Source organism: Pagrus pagrus (genome assembly GCF_965226575.1).
Source record: "Pagrus pagrus genome assembly, chromosome: 6".
Classification (NCBI taxonomy): Eukaryota; Metazoa; Chordata; class Actinopteri; order Spariformes; family Sparidae; genus Pagrus; species Pagrus pagrus.
This window is the reverse complement of record NC_140190.1, coordinates 35,048,685-35,076,512: the sequence shown is the minus strand read 5'-3', so window position 1 is coordinate 35,076,512 and position 27,828 is coordinate 35,048,685. Positions and strand designations below refer to the sequence as shown.

The window sequence follows — 27,828 nt, the reverse complement described above, 5'->3', positions numbered from 1 at the left end:
GCAACAGAAAAACACTGCATATACAGTCATCATAAAGGAAGTGCTCCAGACCTGTAGGGGGAGTGCTCTCCACAGATTGCAAGATCCAATAATTTATTCTGTTAACAGAACACATGTTGTGTGGTTGATTGTAGCGTTAGTAGTCAGGAGACTAAATACATTTATTATAAACGAAGAGTGCTTACATTGGTCTGCCACTGACCGTAACGGCCGATATTCGTTTTAAAAAGTTTGATTTGAGGTCTCTATAAAGGTCGGTCAGAAGAGCTGATCAGATAAGTGGGCAACAGTTCCTCTACGTTCTGCTAAAATGCCATAGCTTGCTGCAGTGCCCGAGACTAACGGCATCTCGATGTCCCCCAGTCAGGGACAACAAAAAATGTACCGGGGCGAACAGACTATCATAGCTGTCAACTCTCACGCTTTCGCCATGTGACACACGGTTTTGCCTGTTTTCACACGCACTAACGCCACACATCCGAATTCTCACGCAAAAAAACTCCCCGATGGTAGATGGCCCTGATGAGCGCCACTGAACCCTATGCGCTGCACTGATATATGCTCTATATGCTGCACCCCGAAGTTAGCGACAGAAGAAGAGATACCGAGAGAGACAACAGGAGAAACTACCTCAAGAATTGATGAGAATCTGAGCTGAGACTAGGTATGTAACAATGAAATGTCGTCCAATTGAGTACAACTCACTCTCTTAAACTTTAAATCTTAAAGGAAATTATTTGTTTGTGTTTGTGCGTGTGAACATGATTTAGTTTGGTGAATGTAAACTCAGCTGTCATAACAAGCAGCAGGAGAGCACCTTGTTAACCTCGTGGTATACTGCATGCTCAAAACATCAGCTCATAGCATTGTTTATTTACTCACATGGCATTTATCTTTTTATTAACAGGCCAAAGAAAAGAACTCACTGTGGACGTAGACATTTTCTGTAGGACCAAACAGCACTTCGAACAGGTAAGATGTATTCCAAAGAATTTAACATACATGAAATTTGTGTAGGCATGTTTTTGTAACTGAGAGTAGAGTTATTAAACCAACATGACCATTTGAATTCTTTAAGGTTTCAAAGATGTCCCGTAAGAGACCTTTGCCAGGACAAAGGCAAACCTTTTATTTTATTTAAAGAACCAGCCAAGTGAGAAAAGACAGAGAGAGCAGGAGACAGGACAGACTGACAAACATGCAGAGGAGCAACAGACAGGACAGATAGAAGCACATGCAGAGGAGCAACAGACAGGACAAATAGAACGACCAACAGGGCAGATGGAAGAAGACACAGAGGGACAGACAGAAGAGACCCCCACAATCCAACAGCAGGGCCAGAAGTGTCATGCTCTGGCTGGAGCAGCAACATATAGATCCGTTTTCAAAAATGAGTGGACCTCTTCGTGGCCATTTATTACCAGAGGGAGCCTCAACACGCACTACTGGTGTGCAGTCTGCCGTATTGAAAACTCATGTTGCCACCAGGTTGTGACAGATGTAGTGCGCCACATAAAAAGCAAAGGCCACCAAGAAAAGCAACGGGCTCTCCAGTCCACAGCCACAATATCCCAATATGCAATGCCCGTTCCCTCTGTTGGGGGAACGGGCATTGGGAATATGTGATATGTGTATGTGTAATGGTCCTGTCAAGGTCCTGTCAAGGTTCACTCAAGTAATGGTCCTGTCAAGGTTCACTCAAGAGTTTTGTGTTATAGTTGATCACGGTAAAGTCATGGCTGATAGTTTTGACTAATTTGTGGTTTGTATTTCAGTGTAGTACAGTCCAGTTTTCTTAATTTGAGATCTTAGTTACTGAATGTGTTTCTTACCTGTGCCCTGTTATGGCAGGTGTCTCTTTGAAATAAACTATGGTCTTTTGGAGGATTAATAATTTTTTATTTCTTACAGACAAGAAGGGCTGAGGTCAAAATGACAACTGGGTTGGTAGTTCACAATGTCCCCCTAGCCTTTGCGGACCGCCTGGGGTCTCTCCTAAAAGAATGTTTCGGAGATTTGAAGACAGCGCAGGAGTACAGGTGTGCCAGGACTAAGTCATCCTGCGTTACCAATGAAGAGATGAAAAAAGCCCCGTATACCCTTGTTACAGATGGGTCGAATGACACTGGTATTTCCCAAACTATTTGAGATTTTTCTCCTCTACAAAACATTTGCTTTGTGTATTTTTAAACACCTGACAACATGAACATCTGTATGATTCTAACTTGTCATTATAGGAGTGGAAAAGATGAACCTGCTTACTGTCCGTGTCTTCATGGGCAGCAAAGTTGTCCACCAGTTTTTAGGTGCACAACAAGTGGGACGAGATGTGGGACAGCAAGTGAGATCTTCACCAAAATTAACTCCACCTTAGAGGAGCATGGCATCCCTTGGGAGAACTGCATTGGTCTCTCAGTCAACAATGCAGCTGTGAACATTGGATCACGTAATTCAATTGCCTTTAGGGTCGTCCAGAAGCATCCCAAAACCTATATTTATGGTTGTCATTGTCATGTGGCACATAACACCGCCAAAGCTGAAGGAGTGGGATTTTTAAAAGTGAGTTAAGGCCTGATTTATCTTTACATGTAACTTTTTATTTGTATCCTAATTACGTGTATTGACTGATTGTGTTATGATTTGATTAATGCATGGCAGGTGTCCAGTTTTGATTTGGAGGATATGGTAGTGGACATCGGTTTCTGGTTCAAGGGTAGCACAAATCGGAAAGGATACCTGACAGGTATGCATGTTTGATACTATTAAATGTAATATTGAAATGTTGAGCTGTAGAAAATATATTATATGGAATTAAGAGTTTTGTGAGCTCCATGAAGCGGAGTACATGGAGGTCCTCCTGCATACATCGGTTCGTTGGCTAAGCCTTGAACGTTGTGTGACCAGGATCATGAGGCTGTATGAACCTCTGGCCAGCTACTACAAATCTGCTAGTATGGTCATCAATTTTCAATTTCATTATGCAGCAACTACATGGATTGTTAGTCACATACTTGTATTAATGACAACCTCTTGTTTTGTGTTATTTATTGATTGATTCAAGATGAAAATCAGGCCAGGTTCAAGAGGCTTGTGCAGACATTCACTGACCCCACGACAGAAGTGTACCTGCTGTTCTTCCAAGCCACCGTACCAACTTTCACTTCTTTCAACTTGCTTCTTCAGAGAGAGCAGTCGTCAATATTTTTGTTACATGATGTGGTGGGATTGGATTTAGCTGTTCTTTCCATTCTGTGTTTCTTGCTGATATCAGCAGGGATCCTCTAAAACAGGTTTCACCTACTTTTTTTGTAAATGTCTGTTATAGATGGTGAAATTCATACGCAAGCTATGTTCCAAGTTTATGGTTCCAGCAGAACCGGCAGAGGGCTGAAAGTGACAGCGAAGATGTCCTGTACTTTGTTGAAAGGTTAGTTTTTTTTCTCTAATTATTGTCTATCATCTTAGCTAAAATACCCTGCGTTTTATGATGAGGTATGTTCACTCCTAAACTGCACATGAGCTATTCTTATGTGGCTTATGATGACAATATACCTAAAACTTAACAACTTGTAACTCTACTTCCATAAATAGGGTTCCCCATCTCCTCCCATACCATGGGCCAGAGGAGCATGACCTTCTGGGTGAGGAGTTTCTAAATTATCAGACCATGCCAATGATATCCCTGCAGGATGAAACTGAAATGGATAGCTTCTGGGCTGAAATGGCAACCCGGAAACATAAGGTAAACATTTTTTTTTTTGTCTTTCCTTTTGGCAGGTGTGGCTTGGCTACATCTGTTGCTTTAAAATTGTTGCATGCATATATTGTGTCATGCATGTTGCAAATTATGCATAATTTTATCTGAACTTTGTGAATGGATCAACCTACAGTATACTTACAGTATTAATCAATCAAAAATCAAGGTATGTTTTTCCACTGTGTTCTTGGTGCATTTTTCCATAGGTGACAGGAGCCAAAAAATTTGAGAGGCTTGCTGCCATCGCCAAGCTGGTCCTGGTGTTTCCCCATGCAAATGCAGGCGCTGAGAGGGTGTTTTCAGTTGTGGGACTGAACAAAACCAAGACAAGAAACCCTGTCATCCATAATGACCATAAAGATGGCCAATCTGGAGCCCTGCTTCAAGTGGGAGCCAGTATAACCATGCCCACAGATCATAGACAAGGACTTTACCCAGCTTCTGATCCGCATCTTTTGGGTTTTTTTGTAAGGTATTCATCTGTTTTATTGCTTGAATTGTACTGTTTAAGCACTTTAAGCACTTTATTTGTTGCACTTTATTTGTTTCTGATGGATGCAATTGATTTGTTTCTGATGGACCATGTGGTGGGAGGCTTTGAATGAAGAATGTCCCTCCCTAACTAATCTTGTGTTGTTTTTGGCTGAACATAAATCATTGAGTGCTCTTAAGAATACAATTATTCACAACATAGGTTAGGTTTCAGTTAAGAATTAGTTTAATACCATTCTAATCAAAATATCAATCAACCTACCTAGGTCAAATCTTAAACACTGGTCTATGAATAAGGCTTTATTGTGGTACATAGGCAGTCATTTAGGCACAACAATGGTTTTCTGGTTGAATGTTCAGCTCAAGTCCAGAAGGCCCTACAAGTCATGATGCTGAACATGAATCAGAATAAGTTCAGGTATTGCACATCTTTAGCAGACCACCCAAAAATCCACTAGAATGCAGGAAATCACATCTACTTAATCCAAAATTTCCTGGGGGTGGACCTTCAGCTATGTCTGCTTCACAGAATGTAACCAATATTGTCCATCTCCAGTAGACTGCCCCTATCAACGGCTTTGGACCTCCCCACAAACCACCAGAATGCAGGGTACAACATGGGTACATCAAATTAATTCCAATTCTCTGATATCTGAGCCACCAACTTGTGTGGCTGCATGTGTGGCATAATTTTGGTCACTCTCGACAAAATCTCACTCCAAGGTTTTTTGAAAAGTTGGCAGCTATGGGTTATTGCTTAGCAAATGCAGGCAGGACGTGAACATGTAAGACTGGTTAAACCAAGACGACACTGCTAATCCATACCTAGGAGGAGAGCTAGTTAGCTGTTAGCAGCCAGTGACAGCAGAGTCCTGCTGTGTGTTTGGCTGAGGCAGCTCTAACCGCTGACAGAGCTAATAGCTTACAGCAGAGCTAAACACACAGGAGGCTTTAGAGGTTCTGCTCAGAGCGACATAAAGTGTTCTGTTAACAGAATAAAGTCTTGGTTCTTGCAGTCTGTGGAGAGTGCTCCCCCTGGAGGCCTGAACACTTCCTTTGTGGAGACTGGTTTCTGTATTTGCATGTTTTTCCAATGGTTGTGTTTTAGGCTGTTGCAGTGTGTTTGTGTATTTGGTTGTGCTGTGTGTTTGTGCAGTGTGTTAGCCCTTGTTGACCACTGTATAAAATAACATAAAGAATAGCTTAGTTTGGGCTTTGGGGCCTCTTAATGAAGCTGCTCCACTGCCTGCATCATGCAACAGTTTGTACTTGCTATTAATGGGAAGTTTGGGTCTGATAACAGCCCAGTTTAAAAATACTGCCTAATGCCGATGATGTCCAACGTGGTGAGGGAGCAGGACGTCTGAACCTGCATGCCCACATCAACTCCACAGTATCTGTTCATAATAAATATTCCAGTTTGAATCAAATGGCATGGCATTGTTTTGTAACACTGGCTCAGCGTTAGCAGTTAGCGATAGCAGTTAGCAGTGTATTTAGAGTGGAGGCTCAGTGTCAGGCTGAAAATGGTCTCTGGAGAGAGTGAATGCTGTTAAGAAGCAGGCAGTTTTTCATAGATCACACAGCACTCTCTGTCACAGATGGGAGCTATTGATCTCTACACAACTCTACCTCCCCCCACACACCAAGGATCCTATTATAGGGGGGAGGGGGCAAATGCAGAGAAAGAGGGAGAGGATGAAGAAGAGGACAGAGATCAGGGTGGACAGAAATGGATAAATGTAGTCTCTATGTCTGTCTTCTTAAACGTAGTGTCTGAAAATTGACTTGGCAATCAGCAGAGAAACCAGTGAATACACACTGTGAAGACCTATACATACACACACACACACATACATAGAGCAGATACGGACATACAAGAACCGATGGTGAAGGTTCAACTGATTGAGATCATTGAGATCATTGAGAGATGTTTGGTAGAGCTTGTTTGGACTGTGTGTGCTCTGAAACAGGAGCAGTTCTTCAGCTGTGTATGGATACTATATCCAATCTCTAATTTATCTAATCTTCTAATTTATTTAATCTCTTGCCACTGCTGCTTGACCAATATTTGTACTCAACCTAATTGTAGAACCTTATTAAAGGGCACAGGCTTCCTCCATAGACAACCTCAACCTGGAGCAGTCTTTTCTCACTCCTGTCAGACCCCCTCCGACCAAAAGGGGGCGTGCCTCAGTAAAATGTCGCGAGACAGCTGCGAGATTTCCCAATTCGCAACTCGGGCGAGTGGTCTCCCATGTAACTGGAATGCAGCATAACTATGGCAACTGTAAGACCCTCCTCTTCTCTTTGGCTTCTGAATGGGCTCTCATAATGGTTGTTTAACTAGTTTTTACATTGCTCTGGGATCTTATCTTGAACTCTGGGATTATGAGGGATCTTTATGTTTTGTTCACCTTTTCCCCCCCTTGTCCTTGTTTTTCAAGCACTTTGGTCAACTCATGTTGTTTTTAAATGTGCTATAGAAATAAATTCTGACTTGACTTGAGGGGTGGGGCCAAAAGCTTTTTTTGAGAAGCAACATATCATTTAACCTTTCTTTTCTTTTCTTTTTTCTTTTTTTTTTCTTTTTATTTCACAATAATTCTGCACAAAAGATAACAAAAATATCTATCTTGATACAGTATCAGTGACAGAGTGACTGTACAGTTTGTTTCTTTTAACCCATATCCCTACCCTCCACGTATTTCCCAAAGAAAAAGAAAAAGAGAGGGAGAAAAAAAACCAGAATACAAACACATCAAGAGAAAATTAAAATAAATAAAAAAATAATAAAAAAGCAGCAACACATTCACTGCTATCAGTGGAGTATTTGCACGTATATGTACATACATGCCAATACATACACACATGCATGCCCATAGGCCCTACATGTACACATACCTATACATCCCCATATATACAGGCTACACATATACAGTACAGACCAAAAGTTTGGACACACCTTCTCATTCAAAGAGTTTTCTTTATTTTCATGACTATGAAAATTGTAGATTCACACTGAAGGCATCAAAACTATGAATTAACACATGTGGAATTATATACTTAACAAAAAAGTGTGAAACAACTGAAAATATGTCTTATATTCTAGGTTCTTCAAAGTAGCCACCTTTTGCTTTGATTACTGCTTCGCACACTCTTGGCATTCTCTTGATGAGCTTCAAGAGGTAGTCACCTGAAATGGTCTTCCAACAGTCTTGAAGGAGTTCCCAGAGATGCTTAGCACTTGTTGGCCCTTTTGCCTTCACTCTGCGGTCCAGCTCACCCCAAACCATCTCGATTGGGTTCAGGTCCGGTGACTGTGGAGGCCAGGTCATCTGGCGCAGCACCCCATCACTCTCCTTCTTGGTCAAATAGCCCTTACACAGCCTGGAGGTGTGTTTGGGGTCATTGTCCTGTTGAAAAATAAATGATGGTCCAACTAAACGCAAACCGGATGGAATAGCATGCAGCTGCAAGATGCTGTGGTAGCCATGCTGGTTCAGTATGCCTTCAATTTTGAATAAATCCCCAACAGTGTCACCAGCAAAGCACCCCCACACCATCACACCTCCTCCTCCATGCTTCACGGTGGGAACCAGGCATGTAGAGTCCATCCGTTCACCTTTTCTGCGTCGCACAAAGACACGGTGGTTGGAACCAAAGATCTCAAATTTGGACTCATCAGACCAAAGCACAGATTTCCACTGGTCTAATGTCCATTCCTTGTGTTCTTTAGCCCAAACAAGTCTCTTCTGCTTGTTGCCTGTCCTTAGCAGTGGTTTCCTAGCAGCTATTCTACCATGAAGGCCTGATTCACACAGTCTCCTCTCAACAGTTGTTCTAGAGATGTTTCTGCTGCTAGAACTCTGTGTGGCATTGACCTGGTCTCTAATCTGAGCTGCTGTTAACCTGCGATTTCTGAGGCTGGTGACTCGGATGAACTTATCCTCCGCAGCAGAGGTGACTCTCGGTCTTCCTTTCCTGGGGCGGTCCTCATGTGAGCCAGTTTCTTTGTAGCGCTTGATGGTTTTTGCGACTGCACTTGGGGACACTTTCAAAGTTTTCCCAATTTTTCGGACTGACTGACCTTCATTTCTTAAAGTAATGATGGCCACTCGTTTTTCTTTACTTAGCTGCTTTTTTCTTGCCATAATACAAATTCTAACAGTCTATTCAGTAGGACTATCAGCTGTGTATCCACCTGACTTCTGCACAACACAACTGATGGTCCCAAACCCATTTATAAGGCAAGAAATCCCACTTATTAAACCTGACAGGGCACACCTGTGAAGTGAAAACCATTTCAGGTGACTACCTCTTGAAGCTCATCAAGAGAATGCAGAGTGTGTGCAAAGCAGTAATCAGAGCAAAAGGTGGCTACTTTGAAGAAACTAGAATATAAGGCGTATTTTCAGTTGTTTTACACTTTTTTGTTAAGTAAGATGCCTTCAGTGTGAATCTACAATGTCAATGGTCATGAAAAGAAAGGAAACTCATTGAATGAGAAGGTGTGTCCAAACTTTTGGTCTGTACTGTATATACATACATATTTACATACTCATACATACACATAGTGTACATTTTATGTTAAGGTCTACCTAGCTACATAAGACACAGATTCGGGGTTAAACTAAGCTAATCATTAGTCCCCTTTAGAACATTTCTCCAAACTTGAAAGTAATGGAAACAAAAATTCTTGAAAAATATGACCACAATTATATTTTTCCAAGGTTAATCTTTCTAATGGTAAAAATGCTGAAATCTGATCCGTGAAAACCTTTAAGGATGAAGGGGAATCATCTTTCCAAAATAAGAGTATACATTTCTTAGAGAAGTATGTAATCATAATTAATATCCTGCATTTTTTCCTATCTAACTGAAGATTCAATGTATAATTTAACAAATACAAACTGGGGCTTAAAGGATAACTACCGTTTTTTACAACCTGGACCTTATTTCTAGCAAAATATATGATCATTTACTCACCCAGATAACTTTGGTGTCATTTGAAGTTGTTCGGACGAAATTAGATCCAGTGTAGCGCCGATATATCCATATAATGTGAGTGAACCGGGCACCGAAGCGCAGCCTTTATGAGCATTATCTGCCACGAAACTAGTTCATTTCACCAATATTTTGTTACGATACGCTAGTGCTATTCCCCTCTGAGTCCGGGCTCGTCTATTGTCAACATCCGGGGTCTGTAGGTTGACCTACTACCTCTGACCTGGAAGATGTCGTCTCTGAGCTGCGCGCGCACCCGCGACAGCCCGGCTTGTGTACCTGTAGCTGCTACTGCTAGTTTGACCCCGGATGTTGATAACAGACGAGCCCGGACTCAGAGGGGAATAGCGCTAGCATATCATGACAAAATATTAGTGAAATGAACTAGTTTCGTGGCAGATAATGCGTTATATAGAGGCTGTGTGTCGCTGCCCCGTCACTCGCATTATATGGATATATCTGCGCTACACTGGATCTAATTTCGTCCGAACAACTTCAAATGACACCAAAGTTATCTGGGTGAGCAAATGATCATATATTTTGCTAGAAATAAGGTCAAAGTTGTAAAAAACGGTAGTTATCCTTTAAATCAATTGTGTGAAGGAATGAATTGAGTTCCAGAAACTTTGCAAAAGATCACATTCCCAAAACATATGCATAAATGTTCCATCCATCCTTTAACATCTAGGCCATTTTGCCAAAATATCTTTGAGATTTTTTGTTGGTAATTTTTGTTGCTAGTAAATGGGAAATGTGTTCTTTCGCAGATATTTAACCAGGTATTTTCTTCAAAGACCATCCCTAGCTCCTTCTCCCACATCTTCATTAGTATCTGGAAAGATGACCTCCTTTTGAAAGAGTATTATAAATGTGGCCAGATCAAAAGGAGACGACCGGACACAATAAAATATTTTGTGGGTTTGTTTATTCCCCCGACTGTACTTATAACAAAAAGGCACAGTATTAATCTGATAATTTTGAGGGTGAAAGGTATAGTTACAGAAAAACAAACAACAAGAATAAAGTCCCATTTTTCCTTCTTATGTAGTTTCGGTTTCATGAACTTTTGCTAGTAATACAGACAACAGTAGTGGCTATCAGTTTCTGTAAACAGAAAATAAACAAAAGACACATTTGTAGCCACTCACTACAATATTTTCACAATATACATCATGAATCACAATAACTCAACGACATATGCAAATATCTGTAAACAAAATGCAATTTTATCAACTCAGAGTATGTTTCAGTCAAACAATGGATTTACTCACTTCTACTACGCAGTTTGAATACCCTGCCTCACACCTGACGCAGCTCAGACTCGGCTTTCTCTCCCCTCTGCGAGGTACATTAACACAAAATAACACGGTTTCATAAAATTAACAATGCCTGACAACAGAACGGTCCTAAGCAGGATTTTAAATACATTTTTATGGCGACTTACGCTGACCCGCTGCCGTATCAGGCCTGCTCTCAACATGGAGGAAACAACGTCAACACACTCCTCATCGACCCTCGGCGACGAACACACAACAGGTACACTCTCTGCTCACGAATGTCAGCCTGTCAGCTCGACCAGCCTTTCTTCTCTGGACTGTGCAACTAAATAAGAAGTATCTCTCCGTGGGATTAATTTATCTAAACTCACTCACACCGGTGACATGCACCCACCATCGCCATTGTTCACACTGCGTTACTGCAATTTTCGGGCGTTTCACGTCTTCTCTGATTTCCTAACTCTCGCGTGTTTCCTTACTCTCGCGTGTTTTCCTAACTCTTGCTTCTTAAAGTGATATGACCTCAATAAAATGCACCACAGGTACCGAGAACATTATCACCTCTGTTCACCTGGCTACATTCTCCCCTGCTACAAGTCAACGTCCTCGATGACTTATGTATCCCTAGCCCCTTTAAGTTGTGATGAATAAAGAACCATGCCTGCTAACATCTGAGACAGTAAGTCTGGGCTAAAGGACACTGCGTTGCATGCAGACACAGGTAAGTTAAAAGGGTTTCTGTGTTCCCCGGCAGTCTTTCTCTGACTCCTGCGTGGAGGGGGAATGGGTGTGTCACCCCTGAAGGTTCCCTCCTTTCTCCTCCGGGGAGCAGGCACAGGCCTCTCTGCAGGTGTAGAGAGAGTCTCTGACACTGGATGAGAACAGGGCAGTGTTTCGGTCTCCAAGTCCTCATCAGGCACATCACTCATCTCCTGTTCCAGTTCAGTCTCATTCTCCATCAGGCTCTCAGCTTCTCCACATGGGTGACTTCCTGTCTCAACAATCACTGGATCCACATCCTCAAATTCCTGAGTTGCAACACGCTCAGCTGCTGGATACCTCACTCTTTCCTCCAGAACGAACTCAGGCTCCATGAACTCCATCTCCGACTCCCGACTTTGGGCAGGTTCATCCACAGGAGTGGCTGAATAGCGACGACGCCTCGGCGCTGGCACCGGACCCACACATGGCCTCAGGTTAGATCTATGCACTCTTTTTACTGGCCCGCCCTCTAAAGGCTCCACTGTGTGTGTGGTCCCCTGGATATCAATGACCTTGTACCCAGTGGCTGACCAAGCATCCTGGATCTTGTTCCTTCCTGGCGGCCGATGGCGGAGATAAACCAACTGTCCCACCTCAACAGGCGGACAATACACTCGCTCCTGCTGCTGAGCTGTTCTTTCCTCAGCTTTTCGTTCAGCACATTCTCTTGCTCTGGCATGTGCATCTTGAAGACGCTCCTGGTGTACAGCTAACCAGTCTGGTTTCTCGCTATTCTCCTGCTCGTGGCCCAACAGTGCATCAATAGGGAGGTGAGGATGAACTCCAAACAGCAAATAATAAGGTGAATACCCCGTGGTCGAGTGTGGTGTGACATTGTACGCATACACTAGCTCTGACAGGTGTTCAGGCCACCGTCGCTTCTTCTCAGGGGGAAGTGTACGCAAAAGTTCATGCAGGGTGCGGTTGAACCGTTCACACTGGGGGTTCCCTTGAGGATGGTGTGGTGTTGTTCTGGTTTTCTTCACTCCATACAATCTGCATAACTCAGCAATCACTGCGCTTTCAAAATTCCTGCCCTGATCAGAGTGCAGGCGCTCTGGTACCCCGTATTTCAGAAACCACTCTTTCAGGATGACTTTAGCAGTGGTATCTGCCTTCTGGTCTCGTGTTGCAAAGGCCTGACTGAACTTAGTAAATACATCTGTCATCACCAGTACATTTTCACGACCATCTGTGGCACGTTCAAGTGTTGTGTAATCCACAGCAACTACTTCAAGTGGGCGAGTGGCCAAGAATGGGGTTTGGGGTGCCTGAATCTTTGGCTGTGGTATTTTTGTTAACACACACCTCTGACATCTCTTCACCCACTGCTCAACATCCCCATGCATACCCACCCAAAAACATCTCTGTTTTTGAGATGCAGCAGTAGCTGATGACAGGTTCCAGTATGAGCATCTTCAATCACTCTGTACAAAAGTCCATCTTTGTCTTGTAGTCTTGACCACTGCTTCAACAAAGAGCATACTGGTTTTGTCAGACCTCTCTTGTCCTGGTAAGTCGGTTTCCTCTGTTTATCCCAGAACCCTCTTAAAACTCTGAGCGCTTGGTCGGACTCTTGAAGGCTCTGGAGCTCTGCTTTGGCATATCCAGGGAGTGTGGGAGTGCTATCCTGAACTACTTCACTAGCCACTGTCTCACTGGCCTCAGTTGCTCTTAACTGTCTGAGCTTACAGCACTCAACCTCTGCTGTCACTAGATCTAGGTCTAGGGCTGTGCCTGTCCTTAGAGTGTTACATATGGCTACACATCCATCATACTCTGCATCCTCACTATCAGGTTCTGGCTCGCCGTTTGCTGGTCGCCGGGAGAGAGCATCAGCAGCAGTATTACATCGGCCAGGGCGATACTTTACATCAAAATCGAACACAGCCAGCTGAGCAACCCACCGCTGTTGAATGGCTCCCAAACTAGCAGTGGAGAGGTGGCACAGGGGGTTATTATCTGTGATGATAGTGAACTTTGACCCCAAAAGATAACTCCTGAATTTCTCAGTGACTGCCCATTTTAAGGCTAGGAGCTCAAGCTTCATGCTGCTGTAATTTTGATCATTCTTTTCTGCCCCTCTGAGCCTCCTACTGGCATAGGCTATGACTGTCTTCCTTCCCCCTTGTTCCTGATGCAGAACTGCCCCTAAACCCAGGCTGCTAGCATCTGTCTCTAGTATAAAAGGAAGAGTGAAATCTGCATAGCCAAGTGTGGGTGCACTGGTTAGCTTTTCTTTCAAATGCTCAAAAGCTCGTAAACACTCTGGTGTCCAGGCTGACCTGAACAACTGATTGGCTCTGATCTGGCTACTCTCTTTGACACAGGCAGTTACAACATCATGGAGAGGCCCTGCAATCTGTAAAACCCCTCTATAAACCTCCTGTAGTAACTGCAAAAACCCACGAATGATCTAAGCTCTTTTACAGTGCTAGGGATGGGCCACAGTTTCACTGCACTTATCTTCTCTGGATCGGTACCTATACCCTGGGCTGAGACCTGGTGGCCAAGGAACCTAACCTCAGGTTGGAGAAAATGGCACTTCTCCACTTTAACTTTCAACCCTGTCTCCCTCAACCTCTTTAGGACCGTCTCCAGTCTCACCAGGTGATCCTGGAATGTTGGAGAAAACACAAGCAAGTCATCTTAGTAGATCAACACAATCTGGAAGGCTAAATCACTCATCGTAGCCTGCATTAAACGTTGAAATGTTGCGGGGGCGTTACATAGCCCGAAGGGCATCCTTAAGTACTCGTATAGGCCGAATGGTGTCGTGAATGCTGTCTTGTCCCTATCCTTCTCATGTACTGCCACCTGGTGGTATCCACTTGCAAGGTCAATGGTGGAGAAGAACTGTGCACCGCTCAGAGCATCCAGACTCTCGTCGATGCGCGGGAGTGGAAATGCATCACGCCTTGTTTTTGAATTCAGCCTGCGGTAATCTACACATAGCCTCAAACTTCCATCAGGCTTGCGCACCAGAACGATTGGTGAAGCATAGGAGCTTGAACTCTCCTGAATCACCCCCTTTCTCAACAGTTCAGAAATGTGCTCTTTAACCTCTTTGTACTGATTAGGTGGTATGCGACGGTAAGGTTGGGAGACTGGTGTTTCATCCACCAGTGGGATTTCGTGCTTCACTCGATCAGTATATCCCAGATCCTCATCATTAGCTGCAAACACATCTGCGTACTTCATCAAAACTGTCCCTAGCTCTGCCTGCTGCTCAGGTGTACCTCCCAAATGTAAGCGGTCAAGTAGAGCCTGTGCATCACTGTCAGATCCCTGATCATCTTTCCGGTTAATTACCACTTCCTCATGATTAGCAGAGATACGTTGAAACTTTACCTCATAGGGGTCACCCTCAACACACTGACACTGGCTAAGAATACCAAGCCTAGTCTGTGGGGAAAGCCAGACATCTTCTGGTGAAAAGTTGACTACTTGAACTGGAAAATTGTGATTGTTGGACGATATCACTGTAGGAACAACTATCAAACCCCCAGGAAGTGGTGTGTTCCCTGGCTCAAGCAACATGGTGGTCTCAGCCTCAGACTGTGTTTTACGGCCCCTTGCATAAACAGTAGCAACGGACGAAGCAGGTACATGTACCTTGTGTTTGCTTGCTACACGAGCTGTGGACATCCTCTCAATTAGCTCTGCTTCTTGCACTCGGGTCAAGGCCTCTCTCCACGCAGAGTCTAGCTCACCCCGTAGGGTTGTGTCAACCTCCGAGAGCATTAACTGTCTGCACCGTTTAGCAATGTTCATTCCAATGATACCTGGTAGAGACGTGTCTGGGTCGTTTGTGTCATTGTCTTTGATTATGAGGAAACCACACTCTGGGATGGTAAGCCCCATCACCTGTATGTCAAGCTCAACATAGCCTAAGTATGGTAGCGGTAACTTGTTTGCAGCTGTTAACTTTAGCCACTTAGCAGTGCAATGCATGTCTTCCTCCTCTCCATGGAGGTGATCTCTAAAGAAACTCTCTGTCAAGGTGCTAACATTACTTCCTGTGTCCAATAAACATCTAAGAGGAACACCATCGATCTTTATGTCAACCTCGGGACACTCGCCTACAGCATTTTTCAAGAAACGTTCTTTGGTTAGAGTAGTTGTTGAGCCTTCTGACTTGCCTCGCATTGCTCGGCTCATAGCAATGGAGGGCTCTCGTTTCCCTGTACTGCCGGAGAAGGCGTAACATTAGGCTGGCTTCCTGGTTTACGTGGTGTAGTGCAATGTCTAGCAATATGCCCCACCCCTTCACACCGCAAACAGATTGGCTGACCATCACTTGTGTATTTAGGCTGGACTTTAGGTCTACTACTCTTGTTACCACCTCCTGAGCTGAGGTTCTGTGTAGTGAGCTCCCGGACTGCATTGGTTAGCTCACCAATAGCTTTACCCTGCTGAGCAATTATCTTAACTACTTCCTGCAGAGTCACTCTCAAGTCAGTCGGTGAGTCACTGGTCGGGTTTGTCTGGTCTATAACCTCATTGGGGCTGGCACCAACTAGATTTCTACTTCTAGCCACATTAGAACTACGGGGACGGTCCTCCAGAGCCCACATGATCGCCTCCTCTCGGACATCAAACAAACTAGACTCAGGTTTCTCCCTAATGAGCCTTCGGAGTTCACATCTAAGGGCAGAGTCGCGTACACCTTCAATGAACTGGTCTCTCAGTGCTAGCTGCACGTCAGCTACTACATCAGAGGACTGCTGGAGGGCCGAATTCAGCAGCTGTGACAGTGCATGGGAATAATCTCATAAGTCTTCTCCATCTAACTGTCTACGGGCATAGAAAGCATGCAACAGTTGTGGAATACTGCGCTTCTCTCTAAAGGCTTCCCTCAAACAGGAAAACAGATCACTGGGTTGCTTCACCTGTCCCCTCATGCACAGTTTGACTTCCTCTAAGGCTGAACCCTTAAGCAGCGAGAGAATAAAATCTATTTGATCCTCATTGCGTAGACCCCTCGCTCTCATTGCCCTCTCTATCTCCTCTATAAACTCATCTACGGTGTGAACATCTTTCCCTGGTTCACCACTAAATGGTACAATGTGTTTTTCTCTTGGAATGTAAACAACAGATCTTGTCTGAACATCACCTAGGTTAGCAATACTGGACATTACTGCATCATGTTTCTTACTCAGTTCTTGGACCTGTGACTGCAGCTGTACCAAAGGGTTACCTTCTTCCCCGGACACGGAAACAGCAGGACTGTTCTCTTCATCGCTGGCTCCCACACTAGGATCAGCTGCTCCCTCGTCCTCTCCCGACATTCTAGTCTCTTACAGTGTCTTTATTGCAGGAAATTAACACAGTCAGTATCAAGTTCAGTGTCTTTCAGTTCAACGGTCTCGGAGACGGGGACACCAGACGATCAGCTCCTCCAGCGGTCCACGACGACGATGTAGACACCCCTCTCGTCCTGGAACACCAGCCACGTGCCCGACACAGCCACTTCCAGGACACCACACGCTGGTCCAGTCTTCACCACTGCTGTTGTCTGAATACTCTATGTAACTTCTCTATCTGACTAGGATCTCAAAATTAAACAGGGAATCCCACTTCTGACACCAATTAGTGTGGCCAGATCAAAAGGAGACGACCGGACACAATAAAATATTTTGTGGGTTTGTTTATTCCCCCGACTGTACTTATAACAAAAAGGCACAGTATTAATCTGATAATTTTGAGGGTGAAAGGTATAGTTACAGAAAAACAAACAACAAGAATAAAGTCCTATTTTTCCTTCTTATGTAGTTTCGGTTTCATGAACTTTTGCTAGTAATACAGACAACAGTAGTGGCTATCAGTTTCTGTAAACAGAAAATAAACAAAAGACACATTTGTAGCAACTCACTACAATATTTTCACAATATACATCATGAATCACAATAACTCAACGACATATGCAAATATCTGTAAACAAAATGCAATTTTATCAACTCAGAGTATGTTTCAATCAAACAATGGATTTACTCACTTCTACTACGCAGTTTGAAAACCCTGCCTCACACCTGACGCAGCTCAGACTCGGCTTTCTCTCCCCTCTGCGAGGTACATTAATACAAAATAACACGGTTTCATAAAATTAACAATGCCTGACAACAGAACGGTCCTAAGCAGGATTTTAAATACATTTTTATGGCGACTTACGCTGACCCGCTGCCGTATCAGGCCTGCTCTCAACATGGAGGAAACAACGTCAACACACTCCTCACCGACCCTCGCGACGAACACACAACAGGTACACTCTCTGCTCACGAATGTCAGCCTGTCAGCTCGACCAGCCTTTCTTCTCTGGACTGTGCAACTAAATAAGTGGTAATAGTGCAAGATATGGTGGTGTTAAGGTGCTTATGGTGCTACGTTAGGAGTTTGTGGTGTTGTACAGTCTGACTGCAGATGGAATGAACGACCTGCAGTAGCGTCCTGTTTTGCACCGTGGGTGGAGCAGTCTGTTACTGAAGGAGCTGCTTAGGGCCCCCACAGTCTCATGTAGGGGGTGAGAGGGGTTGTCCATAATCGATGTCAGCTTGGCTAACATCCTCGTCTCACCCACCTCCTCAATGGAGTCCAGAGGACAGTCCGAGACTGAGCCAGCCCTCTTGACCAGCTTATTGAGTCTCTTCCTGTCCCTCTCTGAACTTCCACAGCCCCAGCAGACCACAGCGTAGAAGATCGCTGATGCTACCAGAGAGTCATAGAAAGTTTTTAGCAGTGACCTGCACACACCAAAGGACCTCAGTCTCCTCAATAGATGGAGATGACTTTGGCCCTTCTTGTACAAGACATCTGTGTTGTGTGTCCAGTCCAGTTTATTGTTTATGTGAACACCCAGGTATTTGTACTCCTCTACGATCTTAATGTCCAAACCTTGGATGTTCACTGGTGCAGTTTGAGGAGCCTTCCTCCTGAAATTGATCACCACCTCCTTTGTCTTACCAGCGTTGATGTGCAGGTGGTTCAGTTCACACCAGGCGACAAAGTTGGTGATGACCTTCCTGTACTCCAGATCGTTCCCGTCTGCCACACGTGCAATGATGGCTGTATCGTCGGAGAACTTCTGGAGGTGACAGCTGTCCGTTGGGAATGTTGTATTCCGATCTTAAGTCAATAAATGATTTTAATTGCGTGTTCAGTTTAAATAAGTCTTTTAATTGTATTAAACCAGAATTTGTCCTTTCCCCTATGTTGATCGTTGTTTGAATGTTCAGATCTGGATTTTGACAAATAGGGGAGTTAATAGAGGTACAAGAGGTGATACCATATTTTTTCCTACAGTCTTTCCATGTTAACAGAGTATTAAGAACAGAGAAACATTTGTCCATTTTTTTTATCTTTTCAAAGTGATTTATAAATAAGAGAGAAACCAGGGGCAGAGGTTTAAACAGCTCTGCTTCCATCTGAACCCACAGGGACTCCTGTCTCCCCAATATCCATGATACCATGTTCCTTAACTGGGCTGCCCAAAAGTAATATTGCAGATTAGGAAGACCAAGACCTCCTATGGATTCCGGCTTCATAATCTTTATTTTCTATAGAAAGAGAAATGCTCAAGTCCAGTCAAAGAGGTGGCAGTAATGTCAGGAAAAAGGGAGAAGCATTTTGGATTTTCTATTTAAAAAGTCTCTTCCAAGGGCCATGAATGAGGATTTTTCAGTGATGAGTTCTTGTAGTGGTTCTTAATTAATTCTCATTACATGTGGTTTTGTAGTGTTTTATGATGTATTTTGATTGATCGTTTTTTTAAAGATGCCTTTTCTTGTTTTTCTTACTTTTTCTGCATGTAACACAAAAGTTATTTTCTGTACGAACTTAAGTATCACCTCGTGGCTGCTCTTCTCCAGTTTATGGAGCAGGAATGGCATCACCCATGTCCTTTATTAGACACTCCCCTCACCTCTCTGTCAGTCTTTAACACTGGTTGGCCTGAAGCCACATAACCACAGAACTAATTAAATTAAATTCAATAGATTTATTTTGGTTTGTTTTCATTCCTCCCCTATATAAATGTTGTTTGTAGTGTAATGTCTAATGTGTGTCCTGATAACCCTGGTGAAGACCAAAAGCCAAAACATGTTGCTCAAATAATAATAATAATAATAATAATAATAATAATAATAAAGTTGTTCTATGACCTCTTTATAATTTTTCCTTCTCCAGTCACCTTGGAAGTAGGTAAAGTTCCAGGAACCCTGACTTTGCTTCTGGAGGCAGCCTGAGATGTAAGAATTTCATTGCCAGCAACTATAACTGTTGTGCATACAGACACACCGCTCTTCCAATAGCAGCAGGTCTCAGAGATAATCAATACTAGTGCAGTGCCTGTTGGACTCAGGTGATGTGGTACCGTGAGGGGTCTCACAGATCCAGCAACAGTAAACATTGTAGCCCTTGAGGCTAACGTTAGCTAGCAGATAACAGATGTACAAACAGACATACAGACAGACAGATGTACAGACAGACAGACGTACAGACATATGTACACACAGACAGACAGATGTATAAACAGACATACAGACAGACAGATGTACAGTCAGACAGATGTACACACAGACATACAGACAGACAGATGTACACACAGACATACAGTACATACAAACAGACAGACAGACATACAGTACATACAAACAGACAAACAGACAGATGTACACACAGACAGATGTAGATGTGTAGAGTGCTAACTGTGGCTGGAGTGTTATCTGTGAATGCAAGCTGAACATTTCCTGTTGTTGCTCCTTCACATTAAAAACATTACATTTTTGAAAACACTGGTGGCTTTGGTGGTAAAGCAGTCACAAAAAATGTGATTGTTGAATTGATTGTGCCATGCAAGCAGCAGGAGGTCAGCCTTCACTAAAGCCAATAGCAGTGTGAGGCCGAGCATCCTCAAACACGTCCGTCACTAGAACTGTTCCATTCAGGAAGACTTAAAACCATCAATCAGTTCAGCGTCTTTCTGCTAATTACACTGCAAACTACTGTCTGTCTGTCTGTACGTCAGTCTGTCTTTTTTTAAATCTTTGATTGTGCATATGTGTGTGTGTGTGTGGGGGGGGTGACAGGCCTGGTGGCACAGCTGCTGGCTGTCAGTCCAGATGGCTGGGAGATCTGCTCTCACACACTCTTTATTGGCTCTGGTTATGTGTGTGTCTACCATCTCTCACGCATACACACATAGTGTTTACTGTGTGGTCTGGACCATGTGTAAACCTTTCACATTGTGTGACGAGCTGCATACTATGAAACGACAAAAAGAGAGCAATGACATTGCATCAGTTCATGATGTGAGTGTATTTATTCGACCACAGTTTGATCACATTTTTGATGCTTTAATTCTATATTCCAACGGATGTGCTTTAGCTTCATGGAAACAGATAATGATGGTCATAACAACATCATATACATACGTGAAATATACAAGAATGTATATTGCATGAAACCCATTTGTGGCATGCTAGACTAACATACTCAAATTCATACATAAACTGTAAGTCAGTGAATCAGTGTACATTGCCACAGAATACCTGACCTTGAAGGCGGATTTGCATAGGGAGGCAGAAATGTAAAAAGAAAATACAGGAAGGACTAAGTTTGTGGTAGTAAATAGAGGGTAAATGCAAATGGAAAAATTGAATAATAATACAGGAGAATATAGCTGCGCTGGGCTATGAGGCTGGTTCTAGCTATTTTCACTCATGAAGCTCAATCAGCTGAGAGGGTTTGGGTGAAATTTGTGAAATTCTGTTTATGAGGTATACATTTTTGGTATTTGTGGTGCCCCCCATGGATGGTGCTCAAAATGCTTTGGTAGACCTATTCCCAACCTCAGCCTGAAGACAACTACAGAGTTTTATGATAATTGGACTGATGTTTATCGAGTTATTTTTATTCTATGCCCTGCCCTTTTCGAGGATATTTTGACCGATAGCAGCCATGTTTTTAGACTGATCCTGCTCATTTGTAATAGAAATGTCTAACTCTGTCCCATGATGCTGTATACCAAACTTGGTGTTTTAAGAGTCATATTTAAAAAAGGAGATGTCACTTTACTGTTTTTCAGTTTATGCTAATTAGCACAAATCCAACGTGGCAGACATTTATGCTCCAGGATGATTTTTTGCAGAGCACATCGATATATATATATATATCATATATATAACATATATATGATATATATATATATATACATACACACACACACACACATATATATATATATATATATATATATATATATACTATATTATATATTACCATAACAGCTAGTAATGGTTGAAGGATTTTGGAGTCCTTGACAGAGTAGAGGTTGGGAACATTCACTCTTGTACAATATTAAATGGACAGCATGAAGGTTCAAAGGTCTTTTATTTAACACAAAGATGAAAACACACTAACTAACATGTACTATATACAGGTGTGTGTGTGTGTGTGTGTGTGTGTGTGTGTGTGTCTGGCAGAACAAAGAATCAATGGTGGTATCCCCATCATGTTCAACGTTACCAGTCTTTGAAGAAAAAGTGCTGGTGGTTCCTTGGCTGATGAGCCAAGCAGGAGAAGATTGGGATTCCAATGTTGAACAGGGCTGTTCTTGCTGTGCAAGATCTGACGAAAGACAGCAGATGGAGGAAACTGGTCGCTCCTTTCCTTTGCAAGGATAGCAGCTAGAGTTAGCTGGCAAGCTTTGCATCACAGCTGCTGGTGCTAACTGATCTGTAATACTAGCAGGACCTTGTGTCGCTGCAGTGAGGAGAAGTTCTTTGGGCCTGCTGGGAATGTAGTTTGCAGCTCTCAGCAGCTGTTAGGCCCAGAAGAATCCAGGAGAAGAGAACGTGAGGGCAGGCAGCCCCGTGGGGAGAGAGGTGGAGAAGAGAAGTGGAGAAGAGAGAAGAGCTGGAGTTTTGACTATCTGGTCAGAGGGGGGTCTGTCACCCTGACCAATAGTAGCTCAAAGCTGAATTTGCACCTAGGTGTGAAGACTGTGGAATTGGGAGCCCAATTTGAAATCCACAGTGAAAGACCTGATCTGTGGGTCCCGACCTTGTGTAAATACTGCCTATATCTCTTTATTCTATTTATACCTTTTATATTTCTCTATTTTTTTTTTTTCTTATTTTTTATTAAGTTATATATATATATATATATATATATATATATTATTTTAACTAGCTGACTGTCCTGTTGTGTTGTGTATAACTGCTCCACGTGCCTTGAATTGGAACAGTGCTGCAGCATTCTCTTTAGCTAAACAGCTACAGTGAAGATTTCAGCTTAAAAAGGGTGTAAAAAATGTATTTTCAGATCAGTTTGAGAGCTTGGGGCTTCTGGAGACTGGAATATGAAGAACGCATTGGACTTTAATAAAAACAGTATTACCATGTAAGGACCTGGAGAGTGAATGTGACTGACAGCTCACTATGCCCCCTGACACATAATTTCCTCTGTTCTCTCCTCGTCTCAGGACGTCTCCATTCAGGTGGAACACAGGTACAAAGGAGCGGATGCTGATCAAGGTGACGGACAGAGAGCCCAGCTTCTTGGCCCACCAGGGTAATGGTTACTCCCCCTGCGACCCCCAGACCCCTGGTCCTCCGTCTGGAGGGGGCACCACCTCACGAACCCGCCGTTCCTCTGGAGGAAACCCGCCATCAGAACCTGACAGCTCCCCTGTTCTGTACACCGACCGCCGTCAGTCTCCCTTCCTGAAGCGGGCTGAGTTGGGCGGCACGGGCACCCACCGCCGCTCCTCAGCCGACTCACAGCCTCCCTCGCCCCGCTACGCCTATGAGCCCCCTCTGTATGAGGAGCCGCCGTCGGAGTACCAGCCCCCTCCCATCTACGAGGAGCCTCCCACTGACATGCACCTCTCTGACTCCTCCTCCTTCTACGGCACTGGCAAGTCACCCGCTCGCAAGTCTTCGGCCCCCATCTATCACTCCCCCAAGCAGGGCCAGTCTCCCTATGGCCAGCTGGTTCTGACCAGGCAGAAGTGTCCGGAAAAGACCCAGAGTCTGGAGTACAGTCCTGTAGGGAAGGAGTACGTCAAGCAGCTGGTGTACGTGGAGCAGTCGTCTTCCAGCCCTCGCTTCAAGACGGCTGACCGTCTGCTGCGTTATGGCACTACAGGGGGCTATGGTGGCTCATATGGGGGGTCCTATACTCTGCAGCATAGCCAGTCCCTGATCAGGGACCCCCGCCTGCTGCTGGACTACAGTGGGGAGGGTGGAGAGGGAGGCCAGAGGTTGCTTTATGAGGACTCCATATCCTGGACATCCAGCCAGACCCATTCCCTTTCATCCTCCTCTACAGGCGGTCCTGGGCCTTTCTCTCCTGGAGGTAACCGCAAACGCAAGAGTCGCAAGCCGTCTCTTCCCCAGGAGCTGGCACGCTGCGCGGGGCTGGAGGGGGAGCTGGCAGGCACAGCGTCTGAGGCAATGTTGGCCCAAGCCAGGCTGGCGTGGGAGGCCCAGCAGGTGATGAAACAGAGGAGCAGTTGGGACTCGGGGCAGGGAGGGGGAGTGGCCCAGGGCGGCGGCTCCAAAGATGGCTATGAGAGCGACGGGGCAGTGCCTCTGCCGTTACCAGGACCAGTGCAGAGGGCGTTCAGTGAGGATGAGGCACTGGCCCAGAGTGATGGACACCACTGGAAACGCAGCACCTTTGATCGACTAGGCTTTCCCCAAGCTCTGCTGGAGAAGAGCCTCTCAGTCCAGACCAACCTGGCCTCCCCGGAGCCTTACCTCCATCCTTCACAGGTACTGGTGCATGCTGGAACTCACTTTATTACATTTCTATCAGTTTACAGCTTGTTTGTGTGTCTGACTGCTCATGATGTCACCATGTTACCAGATTTCAGCGCTCACTTCAAGTACAATGTTATTATAACAGGTAGAGTTTTGATAAACTGCACTTATCATTGTTGGATTTCAGCTATCTAGTTAATTAGCTGTTCAGTTGTCTCAGGTCAGGAAGTGTGACATTCAAATAGAACATTAATTTGCAAACTGCAGATGTGGTATGTAAGATCTTTCAAACTAAGATGATTATTGATGAACACAGACGATACTGTGACACAACATCAGATGACTTCACACCTGGCTCCAAACCTGCATGCTGTCAGTGACAGCACAGTGGTGGTGAGGTCACATGTGCTGGTTCCTATCTGGATCTACAGCCATCACTTACACTGAAGCACACACACAGACCATCAGTGTCTGATATGGCCCCGTTAGCCCACACACACACATCATGACATAATAGATCCAGTACAGGAAATGCTTCAGTTCCTTTTATATAACAGAAGCTTCATCAACAAATGGAGTAGCACAGTTGTCGTGGAGATATAGATGTTCAGACTTAAAGTGCTCAACTAAAATGGAGATGAACATGTGATATACCCATGTCTACTGACTGAAGGTCATGTGATACAGTACGATTAAAAGCGCCAAAGATACTAAATGACCCTTGCAGTGAGGTCTCTTGTCAACTGTCCATATGTTTGTGTTGACCACTATGTATTGAAGAGCAGTAGTAGCTGTGATTCAACACAAGTCCTTTCACTGATTAAATCAGTTGGAAAATATCTGTGTACCAGACAGAGTGAGTGATGTAATGAACGTTTAATAGTCTGTTCATACCTGCTGTCACCGTCTGTCCTGAGTGATCTGATCAGTGTTCAGCTCTCAGTCTGTTAGTTCACAGCTGACATTAACCTGTGTCCGAGTGACCACCTGTGATCAGATGTCACTTCCTGCTGCAGACAACAGAGATGTTTTCTTGTAGCTGTGATGTTCATGGCGATTTTTGAAGAACTTTTCTTGCCTTGTTTTTTGTTTGCTGATCCTCAGCTGTTTCTTTAGGTTGTTGTTACAATCAATACAGAGAGGAGTAAATGGACTCTTTGTTGGTCTGAAATAAACATGTGGATTTTGACCTATTAACACGTCAGTATTAATCCCAGCTCCCTCTCAGCAGCTCTCTCTGAGCAGCTCTCTCTGAGCAGCTCCCTCTCAGCAGCTGCCTCTGAACAGCTCTCTCTCAGCAGCTCTCTGAACAGCTCTCTCTCAGCAGCTCATTCTGAGTTGACTGGGAACTTCTGCAGCAGTGGCACAGGATGGCTAAGATTTCCTGCTTCACATCTCCCTCTCTGTGTCTTCTCAGTCGGAGGACCTCGGAGCCTGTGCCCAGTTTGAAGCCAGCCGAAATGCCAGAAATATGATGCCGAGTGCTAGCTGCGGCATTTTCCCTGAATTCACCCTGAGAAAGCCCTCCTCAGAGACTGACATTGAGAACTGGGCATCCAAGCACTTCAACAAACACACACAGGTACTCAGAGGATGTGTGTGTTTCACTGTGAATGTATTTGTATGACATCATGCACATGTCTCTGTTTCATCAGTAATTCTAACACCAATGTATCTTCCTGTCTGTACTATTTTTAAAATGATCTCAAAGTGTTGAAGAGCAGTGTTGGTCTTCAAATAACTCCAGTCTCATGTGTCATGTGTCAAGCGTAAAGTGAAAAACACGCTCATGTCACTTTGATCTCAGCACTTTCTGTATTGGCTTTCAACATTTCATTGCATTGTTTGCGTATTTAAAGATTTCAGAAAACTTTTTCTGTCTGAATATAACTTCATTGTGCTATCTAACTAATTTTACCCTATTAACTCCCCTTAAATGCAAAGTAGTGACCTGCATAGGAAGATTGATACAGTAAGTCTGTGCTAAGTCATTCACACATACAGTGACAGAGCAGGCAGCAGAGCACTGCAGGCCTTCAGTATGTGTCCTGATGACCGTCTGATTAGTGCTGCTCTTCCTCCTAAGCCACAAACAAAAGTGTGACATATCTGTGTTACACACATTTACACATGAATGATCATTAAATGCTGCTCCTCTCAGACACTTACTATACTACAGACTGTGTTTATGACTGGCTGCCATACTTTGATGAATCCCTTCATATTGCCATGTTGTTGCTATATACAGCCATATTTTACACTGTTCACATTGGCTCGTAAAAAACACTGAAGTTGAGCTGAATAATATCCAATCAAATCAAATTCACCTCCTGTCAATCCTCTCTAAACGGTTCAGGTGTCACCTGTCTGTCATACATGTAATGATAGTTTGGTTAATTTGATGTTCTGTCAGATTAACCTGTGCACTTCTTTCACTCCTTTAATACAGTAGATTTCACGAAAAAATGACTGTCACACCTCTCACCATCTCTCTTGCTTGTGTCCTCAGGGTCTGTTCAGGAGAAAGGTGTCCATTGCTAACATGCTGGCCTGGAGCAGTGAGCCCATCAAGAAGCCAATGATTGTGACCTCTGACCGCACTGTGAAGCGGGAAGCAGTGGACATCTTTAAGCTCATCCAGACCTACATGGGAGACCGTCGCACCAAGGCAGACCCCCTCTCTGTGGCTCTGGAGGTCTGTCCTGGAGCTCTCCCCTCCTCAAACTCATTCACTCATGCACAGTAACTCCTTCATGGCTCACCTTGGTGTCTCTCTGTAGTCACATGTCCTCAGTCTGAACCGGACACTTGTTTGTCAGGAATAGTTACGTTAGCACTCCAAGTCAAGACAGTAGCAACACCTTTACTTGAAAATTACCAGTGTAAACCTGAACAGAAGCGTTGTGCAGCATCTGAACCAGGATCAGTGTGTTCACTACTTCACCATCTGCATCACCAGTTTCACTGTCTCCACCATGTTTGTGTGCATGTTTGTTTTTGTAAACTACATCTTCATGTGAGCTGTCGTACACATTTTTTCAAGCCATGTTTTATGCTCCAGTTGTAGATGAGGCCCAGGCATTTCCAGGTTTCTGTTTGCTATCTCTACAATACTGTCAAAAAAAAAGAAACATGTTTTTGATCAACATCAGCACAGAACAGCAGATAGACACAGCTGAGACCCCGGCAAGAAAACACCCAGAAATTTTTTTTTTAAACAGAGGGTGAATATGTTGAATCATGTCTTCAGATTAAAGGAACAGTTCGCTAAACAAGTTAATTCAGTCATTATCTTCTTATTCCAATGCAGCTGGAAAGTCAGGTGAAGTTTCGTAGTCCAACATTTCTCCACCTGATAATACAGTTTTCAGGATGGACCCATGTGCTGTCATGTTAGGTTTCTCTTTTTAACAACTCATTGTTTCAAGTCTTTCAACAAAAGTTGATTTGGCCAGAGATTCTTGAATTGTATTATCAAACAGCAGTTTACAGCATTCCTCTAAATATGAATGAAGATTTGTTCAGATGAGATGTCACAGCGGTCCATACGCTGGTGTTCGGTGTTTAAATTGGCCAACAGTCCTCTGTCAGCCACAGTAGGTCACAGCCCAACACAAAATCACTGTGAAGTGGAAGAAAATACATGGACATCATGTGGGTCCAGGATACAGTAGGAGTATATAACACCTCCTGTGGTTTCTGTAGTTGAAGGTGATCACTGATAATATTCAGTCTTTCCACAATGATACACTAAATATTGGAATCAGCTCCC

General features: G+C 43.9%; 1 protein-coding gene across 2 annotated transcripts in view; it reads left to right on the top strand.

Moving 5' to 3' along the window:
• Positions 1-27,828, top strand: part of arhgap39 (Rho GTPase activating protein 39) — a 181,222-nt gene that overhangs the window by 115,465 nt on the left and 37,929 nt on the right. For both annotated transcript variants that reach the window (XM_084355739.1, XM_084355740.1), the window contains exons 3-5: positions 22,775-24,068; positions 25,474-25,638; positions 26,566-26,751. In XM_084355739.1, the coding sequence (XP_084211865.1) occupies positions 22,775-24,068; positions 25,474-25,638; positions 26,566-26,751 (1,645 nt within the window). The remainder of the gene's footprint in view (positions 1-22,774; positions 24,069-25,473; positions 25,639-26,565; positions 26,752-27,828) is intronic.